This window comes from Artemia sp. Qi Xiang Cuo, chromosome 13 (assembly GCF_049724085.1).
Source record: "Artemia sp. Qi Xiang Cuo chromosome 13, ASM4972408v1, whole genome shotgun sequence".
Lineage (NCBI taxonomy): Eukaryota > Metazoa > Arthropoda > Branchiopoda > Anostraca > Artemiidae > Artemia > Artemia sp. Qi Xiang Cuo.
This window is the reverse complement of record NC_142806.1, coordinates 22,689,499-22,710,180: the sequence shown is the minus strand read 5'-3', so window position 1 is coordinate 22,710,180 and position 20,682 is coordinate 22,689,499. Positions and strand designations below refer to the sequence as shown.

The following is a 20,682-nucleotide window of genomic DNA, read 5'->3' as shown; positions in this document are numbered from 1 at the left end:
CAAGGGTGTAAGGACTTTGTTGATACTATCATTGAAGTCTTCTGTTCAATACTGTTTTGCACATAAAAGATGAAAATTTTAGTAGTTTTGAGGGAATTTTAAGCTATTTGCTTTTTAATGAAGCAAAAACCAGAAGAAGAGAAGAAGAGAAAAACCAGAGAAGAATGATGCATGATCAGAGAAGTAAAATCTTAGTAGACTGATCAGTCGAAAAACTTGGCTAATTTGGAAACAAAACGTTAAATGTAAGGATCATTCAGAAAAGTAACTTTTAGCTTTCGTAAATTTCAAGTAGCCTATTATTGGTTTTCGATTTATTTCCGGTCTTCAGTGTGATTAAATAAAAATAAACAAGTTTTTTTTAACTGAAAGTAAGGAGCGACATTAAAACTTAAAACGAACAGAAATTATTCCGTATACGAAAGGGGCTGTCCCCTCCTCAATACCTCGCTCTTTACGCTAAAGTTTTTTAATTGTTTTAAAAAATAAAGTTGTGTGACAGATTCAAACTTTACCGTTAAGAGAGAGGTACTGAGGAGGGGACAGCCCCTTTCATATACGGAATAATATCTGTTCGTTTTAAGTTTTAATGTGGCTCCTTACTTTCAGTTAAAAAAATTCGTTTTTTTATTTAATTTCTGACCGTTTTTGAATTAATGCAGCTTTGATTTTGGCTCACCGTACATGAATAATTAAAACGAAATTCGCATATTAATTTTCCTTTTTTTGGCTAAATGGCTTTCTCGAAATTTTGTTCTGACGTTACTTACGTAACGAATTTCTATAATAATAATAATAATAATAATCTGTATTTAAAAGCCGATTAAAGCCATAAACAAAAAGACAAATACTAAAGAAAAATTACACTTCATTTGACATCCTTCCCATCAATACAAAATTTCCTAATGCCACAATATAATGGGGAGTCCTTGACCTCATTAACTCACAGAGCAGCCTATCTTCCCCCTCCTGGATAATTAATCCCCTTAAATGAGATAGTTGCTTATAGATAGTTGAGATATTGCTTATATATTCGTATGTTTTATTACGTATATTAGGTAGTTTGCCCCCTAGTCGATACCTTGCTCTTTACCCTGAAGTTCGAATTTTTTTCGAATCACAAACCCCTGAATCACAAAGGCCGGTTAATTAGAATAGATAGGTCTTTTGAAAGTACTAAAATAAATTTAGCGAAAAGGACGAGGTATTTACTAGGGGCGAACCCCCTCATTTACGCAATAGTTTCTGTTTGTTTTAATTTTTAATGTTGCTCTTTACTTTCAGTTGAAAAAACTAGTTTTTTTATTTAATTTCTGACCGTTTTTATATAATGCTGGGAAATTCGGCACCCCCTTCATAGAAATGTCCCTTCCTCCAAGGAATCATCCTCCACGGAAGGATCCTCCCCCGTAACCCCCTTCTCCGAAACCCCCCCCCCCAATCAGGAAAAAATCCCTCCTGAAACGTCTTTATACTTCCCATTAACCAATACTATATGTAAACAATGGGCAAAGTTCATAACTTCCAGCCCTTTCCCCGGGAACTGTGGGGTATTAAGTTATCCTGAAATACACATTTATTAATTTTCGACTATGCTGAACAAAATGGATATCTCAAAATTTCTATTGGGAGACTTTGGGAAAAAAAATGAGTATGAGAGGGGACCAAGCTGCCGTCCAATTTTTTTAGGCACTTAAAAAAGGCACTATAACTTTTAATTTCCGTTCAAATGAACCCTCTCACGGTATTTTAGGAGTATCGAATCAATAGGATCACCCCTGGGAAAGTAAAAAAAAAAACAAAAAAAAACAAATAAACACGCATCCGTGATCTTTCTTCTGACAAAAAATACAAAATATACATTTTTGCAGGTAGGAGCTTGAAACCTCTATAGTAGGGTTCTCTGATACGCTGAATCTGATGGTGTGGTTTTGTTAGAGTTCTATGAGATTTAGGGGTTGCTTCCCCTTTTTTCAAAAAATAAGGCAAATTTTCTCAGGTATGTAACTTTTGATGGGTAAAACTAAACTTGATGAAACTTATATATTTGAAATCAACATCAAAATCTGATTCTTCTGATGTATCTGTTGGTATCAAAATTCCATTTTTTAGAGTTTTGCTTACTATTGAGCCGTGTCGCTCCTTACTTACAGTTCGTTACCACGAACTGTTTGACACCAGATAAATAGCCAAGTCTCCGCCAGTGTTTAAGGAAGCCTTAGTTTTACCAGTAGACAATGCTCTAAAAATAAAAAAAAATTCCCCCTGAAAAGTAGATTAAGCGAAATTGGGTGATTTTTTGATATTTTTAATACTAATTTTTGGTTTAAGATGAAGCTTTAAAAGTCTTTCTACTGTAAAACTTGTGCCTACTTCACCTTTGTTCTGCTTACTATACTTCACCACCATTCATCATCGTTCATTTCACCATCATAGACATAGCTAAAGATTTTCTTAGGTGGCAACACGCCAGCTGGGGGAAGAGGTTTATTTCTGGTTTTCTTTGGACTCAACTTTATACTCGCTTTTCTGGATTTTTCAAGTGGGAATTGAGTTTTCTAAGTGTATCTGCCCTCTTGCATTTTTAGTTCCATCTATGTTTGCCATTTATGCCAAACTAGACCAATTTTTGAAAATTGGGCTTAAGAAATTCTAATCTGGCTTCCATTTGTTTTAATCTTCTCATCAAAAAGTGTGAATGGATGTTATACTGCTAAGGTAGGGTAGATATCTGAAAGTTTGGTTGCCAAGCCAGAATTTGACTTAACCAATCAGTGTAAACTAGTGGGAAAATTATAAAAAGTGGGAACTTTTCCCTGTGCATCTTGTTTTACGGATTTATTTTGGTATCCAATGTGTTTCCCATGCATATACGTGCAATGTGTTTATGTGCATACATGTTTGTATGTATGTACATATGCGTTCGCTTTTGTTCTGAATGTCTTACGTCTATTTTTACCGCAAAGAAGTACGGTCAATTTACTAATCAGGTGCATTTTTTTTTTCTTTTTTTTTTGCAAAAAAATTTAACAGGCTTTTATTGATAACCAGAACAATTTACAGTAAATTTCGATTGATAAATTAATTATCAAAATAATTCCGGTAAATACTTACAATTAATTACTAGAAAAATTTGTGGAAGCTATTCCGGCTAAGGTAAGTATCCTGACAAGTTTTATTTTGCATCAGTGTAGGTTTTTCACCCCTTGTTTTCCTTCAAAGATGCTAATTTCGTCCCCACAACACTACCTACTTCGTTGAATTATTTTCATATATTGACAAATCCCATATGGGTCATAATTTTGTTGACTTTCTTGTATTGACTCTTCTGGGAATGACATTAGGGAAATTAAGGGCAACATCTTCAGCTCGTAAAACCACAAGGCAAATAATTTACAAGTGTCAGAAGCTCAATAACATAATTTTTCTTCTCTATTAGACATAAAGAAAGCCGTTATTTGAAAATATTGGATGTTTTTCTTTATTCCTACAGTGGAAAGTAGACGGAGTTTTATTGAAGAATTTGCAAATCAAAATTATTTTGAAAGCATTATGAAAATAAATACTAGAAAGAAAATAAAATTCTGTGAATCTTGTCTTTTAATAATCCAAAATATGCTAGTGAATTTTTTTTGGTACTTTTCTACGGAAGCTTATGTTTATTTTCGAAGAAAAGATAATGTTGGCAGAGAGGGCGCTAGATGGGTACATTACGAGAATAGAAAAGAGGCGCTAAGTGCGTAAATTACAGATGGGACCAAAATGTGTGAGAAAAGCTTTTTATTTTTATTTCGGATATAACTGTTTTAACTTCTGAAATAAGACTCCAATCTTAGCCAGTTTCATTGTTCAATAAGTTTATCTGTTTCTAAATTTGTTTTACAAATCATAAAATTCAATAAAGTCAAATTTCTAAAGAATTGTCTTATATTTAGTTTCATTATAAAACCACTTGCTTCACTATTTTATCAACTGCCTTAGTGTTATTATATTCCTAGTTAACTTCGAAAGTAGAAATTTTTTTTTAATCAAAATTTTATTTTAGTCATTTGAATAAAACTACCACCTATGAAGACCCTAGGAAAGATTGGTACGACGAGCCTCCTCAGCCACGAGATGCTGAACTTCAACGACACCCAGAGATGGGGTTTGGTTTTGTTGCAGGGAGTGAAAAACCAGTGATAGTCAGGTAAGGTTTTGTCCTTTTGGGTACACAGGAATGCTTCTTTTCAAATTAATTCAAAATAAAAAACTTTCCGAAAATGAAGTTTTCAAAGAAAAATAAGAGCCATATTAAACTTACGGCCAGCAAAAATTGATTCCTATAATAATTTCAAATCAAAACGACCAAAAATTACTATTAAAGAATAAACAACCCAAAACGAAAAGAAGTTGAAATAAACAATCATAGAAAACATAGAGCTAGCAGGCTGTTACTTGATTAATAAATAAATCTTAAAAAGGGTAAAAACTAAATTGAATTTTCAAGTCAAATTTAAAATAAAAATAAAATATTACAAATAAGAGTGTGGCTGCTGCTCTTTGCCCCCTTCCCTGGCTTGTTGCATCATTTGCGTTTTATGGAGAACTATGTATATCTTGAACACTATGCATTTTTTTTCAAAACATGTACAAAAAATAAATATAAAATCACTATAATAATCAACACGAATGGATAAAGTAATGAAAACGAACTGAATATTTTACATATAATGAATGGTATTAATTCTTGGAAATACAGCAATACAAAAATTTTTTCCCTGCAATTTCCATTTTTCTTTTTTAATGTTCACAGTATAAAATAAATTATTTGTAACGTATTTCGTTTCCTAAGATGTTGCAGTTGTGCTTTTCACCTCAATACCCATAGTATTTTCGGACGCACCCAGGATCAAGCATTCCCCCTTACTCAATGATAAATCATGCATGTTAAAAATGAACAAATTGTATAATTTACAACTCTTACCCTGGGATGTGGGGGCATGACATCCCCGGGGGTAAAACTATTAGACCTTGTGACTATTTTGAATAAAATGGATTTTTAATATTTCTATCAATGTAGAGAGGAGCGTCTAAAAAGGTAAGATGAGGGGGCTGGTTGCTCACCATTCCTTCTTCAATTTCCCTCTCAACGTGGTTTTGGAGTTCTAACCTAGTATCCTTAGTCGATTCCTTAGATATTTCTATTGTACCACAGCCCTCCTGCATATAGTATGTTTAGATTTTGTTTGAGATCCCCCTCAAAAGGATTTATCTTAATACCCTTAGCCTTTTTCGAGACTCAGGACAAACTTGACGCCTTAGTAACGTACAACAATTTCCCCTGGGACTATGGGGGGTATCGTCATCCCTGAAAGCATAGTTATTTGACTTTCAGAGTATTTTGAACTGAAGGGCTATGCCAAAATTTTGATCAGATGTTTTTAGAGATATTGCAGATAAAATGGCGTGAAAGGGGTACTGGTTGCCCTTGCAACATTTTTTACACCCCCTCAACATGCCCTGAAAGTTTAAATTTAACACATTCAGCAGTCCTAGAGATATTACAAATACAGTTTTTTCGAAAAACTGGATGCTCATAGTATCTTTTGATATAGTTAAACATGTGCCTCAGCATTCCCCGAAGCTTCGCCTTAATACACATTAAATAAAAAACAAGTTTTTTCAATCGAGAGCAAGAAGCAAAATTAAAACTTAAAACGAAAAGAAATTATTCCAAACCACCAAACTACCTTGCTCTTTATGCTAAAGTGTTTTAATACTTTTAACAAAGGTTCTTATTGTTCTAATTAAACGAACATACTATTTCAGAAGTCGTTCTTAAAGAATCGGGACAGAATTCAAACTTTAGCATAAAGTGTGAGGTGGTTTGGAGGAGTTACTCCCCTCATATACGTAATAATTTCTGTTTGTTTTAAGTTTTAATGTTGCTCCTTACTTTCAGTTGAAAAAACTTGTTTTTTTTTAAATTTAATTTCTGATCTTTTTTAAATAATTCCAGGAAATCTGGCTACTGCTCCACGAAAATATTCCTCCTCCCTAAGGATTTATTCTCTAGAGAATTCAATCCTGGAGAAAATTTACCCCGGACAATTACCCTTAACATCTCCACGCGTAAAATTGAATCGGCAATGAGGAAGCAAGACATAAGTAGAATTTCGTATAATAATTCAGGCAAATTCCCCCAGTGTAAAATTTCCCCTGAAAAATAACCCCCTGGAAACTACCCTCCCCATGGAAAATTGTCCCGTGGAAAATCTCACCAGAAGATAACTCCACCCCTCCCCCGAAAATGTATGCATACTTCCCAATAAAAAATGCTGTACGTAAACAATGGGAAAATTTTGGAACTTAACTAACTTTCCCTAGGGGCTGTGGGGGGTCATGATATTGCAAAGGCATAGTTATTCAACCTTTCAACTATGCTTAACAAAATGGCTATCTCAAAATTTTTATTAGATCACTTTGAGAAAAAAGGAGCGTGGGAGGTGGCCTAATTGCCATCCAACTTTTTTGGTCACGTAAAAAGGACACTAGAACTTCTAATTTTCGTTCGGATGTGTCCTCTCAAGATATTCTAGGACCACTGGGTTAATACAATCATCCCCGGGGAAAAAAAAATAAACACGCATCCGTGATCGTTGTTCTGGCAAAAAATTCAGAATTCTAAATTTTTTCAGATAGGCACTTGAAACCTCTATAGTAGAGCTCTCTGATACGCTGAATCTGATTGTGTGATTTTCATCAAGATTCTATGACTTTTAGGGGGTGTTGCCCCCTTTTTTCAGAAATCAGACATATTTTCTCGGGCTTGTAACCTTTGATGGGTAATATTAAACTTAATGAAACTTATATATTTAAAATCAGCGCAAAAATCTAATTCTTTTGATATATCTATTGGTATCAAAATTCTGTTTTTAGAGTTTCGGTTGCCATTGAGCCAGGGTACTCCTTACTTACAGTTCATTAACACGAACTGTTTGATAATCTTTTCGAATACAGTCAAAATCAAACACTTCCCCTTTTCCTAATGACAAGTCCTGCAGTTAAAAAGTTTTAATTGTATAAGTTACAATCCTTGCCCTGGGGGCTCATTGCACCCCCAGAGGCACAGTCATTAGATCTTTTGCCTATTTCGAACTAATCCTGTGGAGGGTCAAGTCATTCCCATAGGCATGATCGTATGACCTTTAGACTGTTTTTAACAAGATGGTAATTTCAAATTTTTGATCAAAGGGAGAAAAGTTGTAGGAATTACCGTTACCGTTAAACCGTAATTTGTTTTTCTCGACCATGAGGTTAGAATTTTTTGCTTGTGTCACCGGTTTGTTGTTATAAAGTTTCTAGAATTGCTGTTGTTCTTCAATCACAACTTTTTGACAATGAGGTTGAAAATTCCGGGCCTTATTCATTGGGCTGTGGTTGTAAAGTTGTTGGAATTGCTATAACTCTTGATTTATACTTTGTATTTCTAGATAATAGTGTTGGAAATTTCCACCAGTCTGTATGTTTTTTTTTAAATAAAACTGCTGCGTCAACTTTTCTTCTTCATTCAGGTATAATGTTAAATCATGCTCACTAATCACTACCCAACCAATTCAATTTAGTTTTCATATAGAAATCAAAATTCAGGAGAAGTGTACTATAAAAGATGATTCTGTATTATAAGGTGTGTGTTATGACGTTTGATACTGTTCCTTGATGTCTGGATATCCGAGGAGGCACAGGTGGTCCTAAGATAAAGTAAAGGTGTCAAACTCATCGGGAAGAGATAATTTTTGTTGAATATTTCAAAAAGAGTCACCTTAAGATCAGAACGTAATTTGCACTTTACTGAAAACAATCCTTATTTTTAGCTATGTGTTTTTATTTCTTATAATATCTAAAAACGAAAAACGAACACTATCACAACTAAGATTACTGAAAAAAAAAATAATCACTTTGGACCGACAGTTTAATATGCATTTTGTAGTTTGTTCCTGAAAGTCTTGATAATTTTGGATTTATCAAACTTAAAAAAGAGAAAATATTTAAAGTGTAATGTATTTTGTTTTTAGTAAAGTAAAAATTATGTTCCGTTTTACAGAGAAAAACCGAAAAGATTTAAAATTCTCCTTTCTTAACCAATGAAAAAGACTATGTCAATAAAAACAAACAGAAATTAATTTTAAAAACTTTTTCCACAAAACTAGTTTTTCAAAGAAAAGTAAAGAGGTAAATTAAGCCCAAGATAAGCAGAAATAACTCGAATAATTTATCAAGCATAAAACTACCACAAATAACCATCAATAAATAAATTTGACGAAAAACGAAAAGAAGTTACAATATATAATCAAACAAAACTCAAAATGAGTAAAAACTAAGAAGAATAGGGTAGACCTACCCCCCCCCCCCCCGTGCCTTCTAAACACCAGAAGATAAAAATTATGACTGAAATTAGTTGCATTTCACACAACACCAGCTTTACTTGTGGGACATTTATCTCTGCATCCGCATGTTGTACGAAATTTCTGCTGAGAATATAGAATAAAGTGGAATACGATTTTCACTTACAAAATATATATATTTTTCTCACAATTCAAAAATTTTAGGCACATATATAAGCCATACCAATCCATTCTTTTTTTTCTATTGTTATCAGTATTATCATGCAGTAGTAGGAGGCCGAGCTTTGCTTGTAAAGGGAATTATAGACATAAAAACGATATCCAGCATAACCCCCTTCTGGAAATGTCTACTCCCCATACTCTAATTTACACAAGAAAAACTTTCGCGTAATTTTTATAGAATTCGCTTTTTTATACAAAGGTACAAAGAGGAAGGTTTTTTCAAACTCAAAGAGTCAGTTTTTCCTTCCAATTAGCATCCATAGCAATTTTTAATTAATTTAAAGTTTCTGCTGCAATGACGCAAAGAATTATTCAGATTTTCCGGATATTCTTTGTCAAACAATGCCCAACGGATAAGTTGATAATTCTAAATTTATCTTTATCTTTTTCGAATACTATCAAACAGTTCGTGGAAACGAACTGTCAGTTAGGAGCAACCCGGCTCAATAGTAACCGAAACTCTTAAAAACGCAATTTTGATACCAATAGATGCATCAAAAGAATCAGATTTTTATGCTGATTTCAAATATATAAGTTTCATCAAGTTTAGTCTTAATCGTCAAAAGTTACGTACCTAAGAAAATTTGGGTTCAGAAGACTCTATTAAAGAAGTTTCAAGCTCCTATCTGAAAAAATATGAAATTTTTTTTTTTGCCAGAAGAAAGATCACGGATGCGTGTTTATTTGGTTGTTTGTTTGTTTTTTCCCCTAGGGATGATCCTATCGATCCAGTAGTCCTAAAATATCTTTAGAGGGCTCATTCGAACGGAAATTAAAAGTTTACGTTTTATAGAGGGGACAGCCCCTTTCATATACGGAATAATTTCTGTTCGTCAATTTTCAATTTAAAAAAAAAGGTTTTTTTTTTGTTAATTTCTGAACGTTTTTGAATTAATACAGCTTTGATTTTGGGTCACCGTTCATGAATAATTAAAACGAAATTTGCATATTAATTTTACTTTTTTTGGCTAGATGGCTTTCTCGAAATTTTGTTCTGACGTAACTTACGAATTAACTTACGTAACGAACTTCTATATTAGTTTGTTTTTATTACATATATTAGGGAGTTCACTCCTTAGTCAATACCCCGCTCTTTACGCTAAAGTTCGAATTTTGTTCGAACCACAAACCCTTGAATCACAAAGGCCGGTTAATTAGAATAGATAGGTCTTTTGAAAGAACTAAAAAAAAACTTTTGCGTAAAGAGCGAGGTATTGGCTAGGGGGTGAACTCACTCATATATGTAATAATTTCTGTCCGTTTTAAGTTTTAACGTTGCTCTTTACTTTTAGTGGAAAAAACTGTTTTTTTTATTTAATTTCTGATCGTTTTTAAATAACGCTGGGAAAGCCGGCGCCCCCTTCATAGAAATGTCCCTTCCCCCAAGAAAATATCCTACATGGAAAGATCTTCCCCCGTATAACCCTCCTCTGACCCTCCCCCCCCCCCCCCCGCCAGAAAAAAATCCTTCCCGAAAACGTCTGTATACTTACCATTAACCAATATTATATGTAAACAACGGGCAAAGTTCATAACCTTCAGCCCTTTCTCCAGGAACTGTGGGGGATTAAGTCATCCTCAAAGACATATGTATTAGAGTTTTGACTATGCTGAACACAATGGCTATCTCACAATTTTGATTGGGTGACTTCGGGAAAAGAATGAGCGTGGGATGGGGCCAAGTTACCCTCCAATTTTTTGTTAACTTAAAAAGGACACTAGAACTTTTAATTTCCGTTCAAATGAGCCCTATCACGATATTTTAGGACTACTGGATCGATATGATCACCCCTTGGAAAAAAAAGCAAACAAACAAACACGCATCCGTGATCTTTCTTCTGGCAAAAAATAAATTTTCTTCTGGCTTGAAACTTCTATAGTAGGGTTCTCTGATACGCTGAATCTGATAGTGGGATTTTCCTTAAAGTTCTATTACTTTTAGAGGTTGTTTCCCCCTTTTTTTGAAAATACGGCAAATTTTTTCAGGCGCGTAACTTTTGATGGCTAAGCCTAAAATTGATGAATCTTATATATTTAGAATTAGCATAAAAATTTGATTCTTTTGATGTACCTATTAGTATCAAAATTCTGTTTTTTAGAGTTTTAGTTACTACTGAGCCGGGTCGCTCCTTACTTATAGTTCGTTACCACGAACTGTTTGAAAGTGCTATTGCGTTGCCTATGATATTTGTTTTGGCTTCATTTGGCCGGCTGATATCAATGGTATTTACTAATATAAATTGGTGATTCCACAAACAAATCAATTTAATAAGAAATCATAAATAATATTTCAATAGATCACGTATATTCAAAGTTTAGTACAAAAAATTAAATCTTACAGAGTCAAAATCCATTCAAAAGTACAAGCAAATGAATAGCGCAATACCTGGGGCTATTAGAATAGAGCTTGGTTCAATTATGACATTCAGCATCCAGTGCTGCGCGTGGGGGGAAGTAGAAGGGGGATATGTACTGCAACATTAGTGATGAATCTGGCTGAAAAAGCTGAATGTATACAACATTTACCTTCGCGCTCCCGAAATCTTGTTTACGCTTTACTACTGTCGCCTGCAGCAGCTTATCTAGCTTGTTTACGCTATACTACTGTCGTCTGTAGCAGCTTACCTAGCTTGTTTATGCTGTACTACTGTCGTCATACATATACATACCTGATACGTGATAACATATCTAAACGTGATAACATGAAACCTCATACGTGATAACATATCTAAAAAATTAGACAAAATCTGGAATTCGTTTTTTAATGAAAAATGCTTCCATTTACGCAGTTATTTACTACGTACTAGTGCAATAAATACTGCGTATTTACTGCGTATTAGATTTACGCCTAACAATATCATTTCCACAGGCAGAAGGTCACAGTTAAAAGCTTGTTTACGCTATACTACTGTCATCTGCAGCAGCTTATCTAGCTTGTTTACGCTTTACTTCTGTCGTCTGCAGCAGCTTATCTAGCTTGTTTATGCTATACTACTGTCGTCTGCAGCAGCTTATCAAGCTTGTTTACGCTCCACAACTGTCGTCTGCAGCAGCTTATCTAGCTTGTTTACGCTATACTACTGTCGTCTGCAGCAGCTTATCTAGCTTGTTTAAGCTATACTACTGTCGTCTGCAGCAGCTTATCAAGCTTGTTTACGCTGTACAACTGTCGTCTGCAGCAGCTTATCTAGCTTGTTTACGCTATACTACTGTCGTCTGCAGCAGCTTATCTAGCTTGTTTACGCTATACTACTGTCGTCTGCAGCAGCTTATCAAGCTTGTTTACGCTCTACTACTGTCGTCGGCAGCAGCTTATCTAGCTTGTTTACGCTATACTACTGTCGTCTGCAGCAGCTTATCTAGATTGTTTACGCTATACTACGGTCATCTGCAGCAGCTTATCTAGCTTGTTTACGCTTTACTACTATCGTCTGCAGCAGCTTATCTAGCTTTTTTACGCTATACTACTGTCGTCTGCAGCAGCTTATCTAGCTTGTTTACGCTTTACTACTGTCGTCAGCAGCAGCTTACCTAGATTGTTTACGCTATACTACTGTCGTCTGCAGCAGCTTATCTAGCTTGCTTACGCTATACTACGGTCGTCTGCAGCAGCTTATCTAGCTTGTTTATGCTTTACTACTGTCCTCTGCAGCAGCTTATCTAGCTTGTTTACGCTATACTACTGTCGTCTACAGCAGCTTATCTAGCTTGTTTACGCTATACTACTGTCATCTGCAGCAGCTTATCTAGCTTGTTTACGCTTTACTTCTGTCGTCTGCAGCAGCTTATCTAGCTTGTTTATGCTATGCTACTGTCGTCTGCAGCAGCTTATCAAGCTTGTTTACGCTGTACAACTGTCGTCTGCAGCACCTTATCTAGCTTGTTCACGCTTTACTACTGTCGTCTGCAGCAGCTTATCTAGCTTGTTTACGCTATATTACTGTCGTCTGCAGCAGCTTATCTAGCTTGTTTACGCTTTACTACTGTCGTCTGCAGCAGCTTACCTAGATTGTTTACGTTATACTACTGTCGTCGGCAGCAGCTTATCTAGCTTGTTTACGCTATACTACTGTCACCTGCAGCAGCTTATCTAGCTTGTTTACGCTATACTACTGTCGTTTGCAGCAGTTTATCTAGCTTGCTTACGCTATACTATTGTCGTTTGCAGCAGCTTATCTAGCTTGTTTACGCTATACTACTGTCGTCTGCAGCAGCTATAGGGAATGCAATTAATATAATAGCATCCCTTTTTGCCCCTCCAATAGAAATATTGTTGCTACGGCCCTGGTATTATTCATAGTAGCAGAAGTAATAGTAGGAACATTGAAAGTAGTATTCGTGATAGTATTAGTAGTACTAGCAGTAATAGTATCCACATTGTGCCTTTTTGGTCTAGTTTTAACGTCCCATCACCGTGCCTTGATTATTGACAAACACAAACCTTAAAGTCGTCTCGGAGATATTTCTTATACGTAATTTTGGTGAAATGCATACGCAAAGTGTGTTTTCATTTAGCTCACTCCCCCCCCCCTCTCAACAGTTCCTGAAAGTTCCACATCAATACCATTAGCTGTAATACCCCTCAACATGTCCTGAAAGTGTCAACATGATACCCTGTGCCGTTCTTGAGATACTTCTGATGGGTGCTTTTGATAGCCTACTTACACACAACGTGTTGAAATTTATTTCATCATACCCCTCTACATATCCTCAAAATTTCTCCTTAATACCCTTAGAAGTAGTATTAACAATGGCAGTAGAGATAGCAGAAATAATATGCATATTGTCCCTTTTGGTTGTTTCAACATCCCCCTCAACAGGCACTGAAAATTTCAACTTAAAAGTTACTCATATATCCTTTTGGCAACCTAAATGTGCATAGTAGTGTTGATTTAATTCAACATGCTCCTAAATATTTCTTGGAAGTTTCACCTTAATGCTGTTAGCCTCAGTAGAATTAGTAGTCTTATCAGTAGTTATAGTAGTAACAGCGGTAACATTCAAATAGTGCCTTTTGGTTAGTTCAAAGTCCACCTCGACATACCCTAAAATTCCCAACTTAATGCTTTAAGCCGTTCCTGAAAAAGTTCTGGTACACTCTTTTGACAGTCTCTATACTCAGAGTGTATTTTCATTTCTTTTAACATCTCCCTAAATATTCCCTGAAAGTTTCTTCCAAATTCCACTAGTCTTAGCAGTAGCAGTAGAATCAGCAGTAGCAGCAATAGTTGTAGTTGTAGAATTAGTATTCGATATCCTCTATACATTCCCAGAAATTTACCCTTATTACCCTTAGCTTTAGTAACAGTAGTAGTTGTGGCAGTAGTAATTGCAGCAGCAGTAGCATTAGTAGCAGTCGTAGTAGTAGCCTACCAGCCTAGTTGTAGTAACAGTAGCAGCAGTAGTAGTAGTGGTAGTAGCATGCGAATATTGGCTTTTGGTTAGTTCAACATAATCCACAACAAGCCCTACGAGTTTCAAATTCATACTCCAAACATTTCCAAAGATATTGCTGAAACACCCTTTTGACATCCTGCATGCACAGTGTATTAGGATTTAGTTCAACCCTCAATATTCCCTGAAATTTTTGCCTTCATACCCTTAGTATCAGTGGTAGTAGTAGTCACAGTTCTAGTGGTAGTAGCATTAGTAGTCGTGGTAGTAGCAGCAGTAGTAGTAGTTGTATTAGTAATAGTATTTACGGTAGTAGCTGTAGTAGTATGCATATATTGCCTTTTGGTCAGTTGAACATTCCCCTCATCATGGTTTGGAATTTTCAACTTGATTAACTAAGTGGTTCCTAAGATGTGCCCTTTTGATAACCTGTATGCGCATGATTTTGATTTAGTTCAACTTCCCGCTTAACATTTCTTGTGATTTTTACTTTAATATCCTCAGCCTCAGTAGTAGTCACCTTAGAAATAGTAGGTGTAACAGCAATAATGAATGAATGAATTGAACTGTAATAGTAGCAATTGCTGTGGTGGAGGTAGAAGCAGTAGTAGCAATGGAAGTATCGTCCACACATTGCCTTTTGGTGAACTGATTCTCCCCCTCATCACCCCACGAAAGTTTCAACATAATACCCTAAGTCACTCCTGAGATTCACCGTTTTAACAACCCCCAATCACATGGTTCGTTTTGGTTTAGTTCAACACTCCCCTCGACATTTCCTGAAGGCTTCACCTGGCTTGCTTTCGCCTTTTTGGACGCAAAACCTCAAATATTGACCCTTTCCCGATAGAAAATACTATAGACGAACGGGTGAATTGTCTAACTTACTGTCCTTGCCCTAAGGGTGGTGGGGGGATGTGATCCTCAGCGACATAGTTTCCGGACCTTTTGACTATGTTGAACAAGATGGCTGTCTCAAATTTTGATAGGATTTCTTTGGGTAAAAAACTGAGTTGGAGGGAGGCTGGTTGCCCATCAATCACTTTTGACTCTTGAAAAGAGCACTAGAACTTTCGATTTCCGGTCAAATGAGTCCCTTCCAAGGTTTGTGTGATATTCCCTTCCATACGAGATGCCTAGGTGAAATAAAATAATACATTGTGCCCACTTCGAGCTTTACCTAGGAAACGCCATTAAGCTGATGTATTTTATTTAACTTAATACATCCTTGAACCAGGTCTTGCTTGCTCTTGATTGGAATTTTATAACAATTTTAAATGAATAGATTAGATTAAAAACTTAACTGAGAAGTGGCAAAAACTTTTGCTTATTCACTAAATGTACATACTTTGCCATACCGAAAAAGTATTAAAAAAAATTATCTTGCTATTTTGGTTTCATCAGCCATTCTTACCATTTTGTCCAGTCATTGCAACCTACTATGCTCATTCTGCTTCATATTACTTTTGTTCGTTATTTACTGCCTAATTGTTTATGTAACCTGTCTTTGTAGATTTGTTACGGAAGGTGGACCTAGTCAAGATAAATTGTTGCCCGGTGATCAGATATGGAAAATAAATGGCGAGGACGTCCGTTTTGCACCCCGAGATCATGTGATATCACTGATCAAATCATGTAAAGAATCAGTTCAGCTTACAGTTTGTCAGCCCCCTTTGGATAATGTGAGTACATGTTTCTTTTTTTTGACGGGATAGTCGCTACTTATTTTTTACCATAAAATCCATGAACATTTGCTGTTTTTTTTTGTGAATATATGTCCTATAAAAGGATTCCAGTAAGTGTCATTGGAGTTCACAATTAGGAGTCAAATATATTTGTTGCAAGATCTGTAAAAATATATTTATTGTCAGATGGAACTATAATTGATTACCATATTATAATATAATCATCAAAATAAAGAAATTTTGTTTAATGTACTACTATTATTACCCGGCAACTATTATTACCGGGTAATCAAATATGGAAATACATGGTAGGAACGTTTATGATGCGCCAAGATAACATGAAATATCTCTTATCGAATTATAGTCCAGCTAACATTCTGTCAGCCTTCTTTAGATAATGTCATTTCATTTTTTTTTTTTGCTTTTGTTACGACTTTAGCTAAAAACTATACTCTATAAGAAATTTGCCTAATTCTTGACAATTTTAAATCTATTTTCTTCAAAAGAAAGTTCCTGTATCTGTCACTGTAGTTTTCAATCGAGAGTGAAACCTTTCTTTTTGTAGGATTCTTAAAAAATATTTGGTTCTTATTATCAACAGCTCATTATAAACTGCTGTCTGGTGATCGAATATTGAAAATACATGGCAAGGGCGTTCATTACACACCAGAGAGCATGGATATCTCTGATCAAACATGTAAACAATAAGTAGAACAACAGGGAAATTTTTATATAAGACAGTGGAACGCTACTTTAAATGAATATTTCGATCCTATATCCAAGGGCCATCCTCAGCAAAAAAAACGAAGAAAACACCAATATAAGAGAAACTCACATTGATATTCAATCATTAAAACTGAAAAAAGTTCTTTTTTAAATTTAGGGCTGTTTTGAAATTAAAAAAAAAACTTTTTTCAGTTTTAATGATTGGATTTTAATGTGAGTTTCTTTTATATTGGTTTTTTCTTCGTTTGTTTTGCTAAGGACGGCTCTTGGATATAGGGTCGAAATATTCCTTTAAAGTTGCGTTCCACTGTCTTATATAAAAATTTCCCTATTGTTCTGCGTATTGTTTATGATGGAAAGGCAGTTTGGTCATCGTCGCTAATTAAATCAAATATGTAAAGAGTCAGTTCACCTGGCATTCTGTGTCCTCCTTTAGATAGCTTGAAGCGTATTCTCCTTTTTTGGCTATTGACATGACAGTCACTAATATAGTCTAAAACATTTGCTAAATTATTTACTGTGATATGTCTATATTCTTTAAAGGAGCATTCCAGAAAGTTCTATTTGACTTCTCAATGAGAAGTCAAATCAGTTTTTATAAGATTCGCAAGAGATTTACTCTTTATCTCCTTCCACGAAGTTCCATTTTTTTTTCTTATGACGTAACCCCACCCTTTCCGGATGACTTAATTTTTGTTTGGCCCCATATGGCTGACCAAAAAGCAAAATGTTTGGCAATCTGTCATCCTTTATCTGGAAAACATGGCTTAATAAAACATAATTATAACAGAATTACAACCCTAAACTACAGAGATTCAGCTTAACACATGAATACATGGGCAGCAATGTCAATTATCCTAAAAATTTTATATTTTACAATTCGCCCTGAAACAAAATACTGAGAAAATTAAATGCATGGCTGCTATAGACTTGTCCTGCAGCACAAAATGTGGAGATCAACATTTTGAGCAAGTCGTCTATTTCAAATACATTGGAAGCATAATGGACAGAACTGGATCGACTGCAAAAGAATTACTCACAAGAGCTGGTAGAATTAATTGAGCCTTGAATATACTATGGAAAGTTTGGCCATCCCAAAGCTTCTCTCTACGGCTGAAAATATGACTTTCAATAGCAACGTTATAAAACTTCTACTTTTAGCAGCCGTAATCTGGTACCTGAAATACAATATGACACAAGATAAAAGAATACTCACTTTCAAGATCGTAGATCTAAGAAGAATCCTCCAAATCCATTAGAAGCAAATAATCTAATCACTTCATCTGCAACAAGAAGGTCCAACCTCTTGAAACGGATGCCATAACAAATCACAGATGGAGATAAATCTTCGACTATCGAATGCAGTGCCCCAATGATAATCGATAAGTTCAAGCCACAGAGGTAGACCAAGAAACCCCTTGTGACAAATGTACCAGACGATTCTACGTAACCTGTTTACGTCAAACCAATAATGCTGGGAGAAGCAAACCAGCAGAAAGACTGGTGCCTCTTTGTTGATGCCCTCGGTGCTTCTGGAGGCACAAGCGTGTCTAAAGTCTAAGGATAATCACTCTAGTTTTACTCAATTGGAGTGGGTAGATGGTATTTTCTGACACTAGATTTTTACCACCACCCCCCCCCCCCCCAAGTTGAAAAAGTATCTTTTCTGGTATTTTCTTTGAAATATATATTTTTTTTTGCATTTTCAATGGAAAAAATATACATCCAATCCATACAGAGTAAACGACTGTTATGGATAATTATTTTAAGTTCATTTGAACGAGTTTCTCTTTTTAAGCCTCATTAATTTATGTCTAGAAGTCTATAGGCAAAAGTAAAGTAAAAAAAATAAGCAGCACCTGACATCACAGTCAAAGCCAGAGGTGTTGATCTCTGTTTCATGGCCCTATAGTCAGGAAGTGCAGTGCGCAGTGGCAGGCTGTTGACCGACCATCCTTTACTTATGCAGACCTTTCCAGGTTACCTTCTTCAAATTTCTCCAAGTACCCCTTTAAAGCAAGACTGACTCTGGAATAGTTGCACAGCAGCTATTATAGGGGGTGTCAGCTGATATTTTTGTTGATGTGTTGGTTCCCGACACCTCAAGGAGTGCATTTTTGCCTTAAATATTCTAACTTTCAGCGGGAGCTCCTTCAGATTTATGGTAAGAGAGTGGAGCGAATTTAACCCGCTAATTTCTCTTCGTTCTTCGGAATGTATTTGAATAAGCCACCAATGTGTGCTGAGGGTGACAGTTCTACTCTTATTGCAGAAATAATTGGAAAAAGTGGTTTTTATCTCTAAGGCCAAATGTAAAAGCGCGTATATACACTTTTTATTGTTCTGAGAAAATATCCTTCAAAGTTTCTCAAGTTTTATGGCACTTTTCCCACCCATTGCGCCACACTAGACACAGGATTGAAGTGAAAAGTTGTTAGGATTGGTTTTAGATATTATTCTCTCCAATTATGCTATTAAAATACATGGAAAAATTCGCTGAGACTGCTAAACGCCGATATTTCAGCTTTGACAAACGGGGCAAAATGGTGCAGATACATGTTTTTGCGAGAAAAATATTTAAAGAGGATTTTTTAAGACATTTTTGCATATACCATTTGATTCACCCCTTTGAATTGAATTCAGTGGTATATCTAACTTGGAAAGGGACTTTTCATATATATACGCGTGTTTTAACATTGGACGGCCTGGTAGTTTGGTAGGAAAATACGGCTCAAGCAAATCTCATTATGCCAAGCTTAATGTAAAGTTATTTGCATGGTAATTGCAACAAAACTAAACTAAAATTTTATTCATGAATTTACTTATGTTTTCCAGGCTCATTAAATTCGACTTTTATATTATACCAAACTCAGGAAAGCAAATCTAAAATCATAGTAAAACAATCTGACGCTTTCTTTATTTTCTTTTATATGGTACGTGACTCAGATTCGTCGATGTGTAATTCACACAACTTTTAATATAAATATTCAACGATCTTCAATACGAAACTCATTTCTGTTCACAAGTGGCGCTTTTCTCTCCAAATCTTAAGTGATTATCGAACGTATTAAATGGGAATTTTTCATTAGGAAACTCTTTTATCCGGTTCAAATGTACCAAAGCGAAGAAGAGTGAAGTTTGGCTTAAAACTCCCCTTTATAAAGTATGCATTAACGCCTTTGGTTTATTTTTGTAATGTTTTGTTTCTGAAGCCAATTATATTAATCCTTGAGCGTTCATCAGAAGTTAAACCAAATATCCCAGCTATTTGTACCCATTTGTATTTATTTTACCCATTGTTGCCATGTCAAATCTTGATTTACAAAAAGAAGGCAATATCTGGCTGGTTCAGTTGTGCGAAATTTGTAAGTCACAAACAAGAACAAAAAGTTTTAGAGTCAAAAAAGTTTTATAGGTAGACATAAATTTACACAAAATAATGTAGCTTATATTTCTCTTGGGAACTCCTTAAAAGGAATCTGTTTAAGTTGTTATTTTTTTAGGTCCCCTGTTAGAGCGAGAGTTTGGGAAGCCAAATACCCATATTTAGATAGTATGAGTCCCCCAGAAGAGCTTTCATAGGACAATTTTTGGGGTACGTCAAAACACCTGTAAACTCGCGAAAAACCATAAATTTCTTTTGCCAAGAATTATAGACGGAATTTTGAAGCTTAACAATACAATCTAGAATGTACATACCTTTTAATCCTATAAAAGTATACAGTTCGTTTAATTAGTGTATTTTTTGGTATGCTGTAGCTCAAATATATCGCAAACTTTTTAACCTCAACTTTTTTTTTAATTTTATCTCCCAAAAAATAAGTATTGCCATTAACCTTAAGCTTGTCGTAACTTTATAAAAAGACCTTTATAACTGCTATGTCCTTAGTTAAACAGATTTGCAATAAATTTAGTCAATATGGAACAAACAGATTATCAGTTTCGTAATTTTTCTTTGTAATAATCAAAATAATATATTTAAAAAAATAATCAGTAAAATTTTGTTAAAATTTTATAATTCAAAGCAAATAATTATTATATTTACTAAAATATTGCTACACTGGTTAATATAAAATAAACTAGAGAACTATGGATATTCCATTTTTCTGTTTGATTCATTTATGAGTAAGTTCAGGGAGTTCTGTATTGAAAATTTTGCCAGTCATTATGTTCAAAATCACTAGAGATTTGCAGACGTAAGCAGTACTTATGAGCCAAGTGGGTTTTAAATTGAAAATCGTTATAATATTTCTATTGAAATGGTTGTG

The 20,682-nt window shown here is 35.0% G+C and overlaps 1 protein-coding gene across 1 annotated transcript; it reads left to right on the top strand.

Moving 5' to 3' along the window:
- The first annotated feature begins 4,043 nt into the window (after window positions 1–4,043).
- LOC148945083 (FERM and PDZ domain-containing protein 4-like) lies at window positions 4,044–19,929 on the top strand. The gene is made up of 3 exons (XM_089098940.1): window positions 4,044–4,189; window positions 15,517–15,685; window positions 19,918–19,929. Exons 1-3 carry the CDS (start codon window positions 4,143–4,145, stop codon window positions 19,927–19,929), a joined length of 228 nt encoding a protein of 75 aa, XP_088955066.1. The 5' UTR covers window positions 4,044–4,142.
- The last annotated feature ends 753 nt before the right edge of the window (window positions 19,930–20,682 follow it).

What these genes read in the sequence shown, in the direction of transcription:
- LOC148945083 (XM_089098940.1), top strand. Translation starts at nt 4,143, where the DNA reads ATGGGGTTTGGTTTTGTTGCAGGGAGTGAAAAACCAGTGATAGTCAG. An exon ending in GAAAAACCAGTGATAGTCAG is followed by an intron (nt 4,190 to 15,516) that starts GTAAGGTTTTGT and finishes CTGTCTTTGTAG; the next exon opens with ATTTGTTACGGAAGGTGGAC.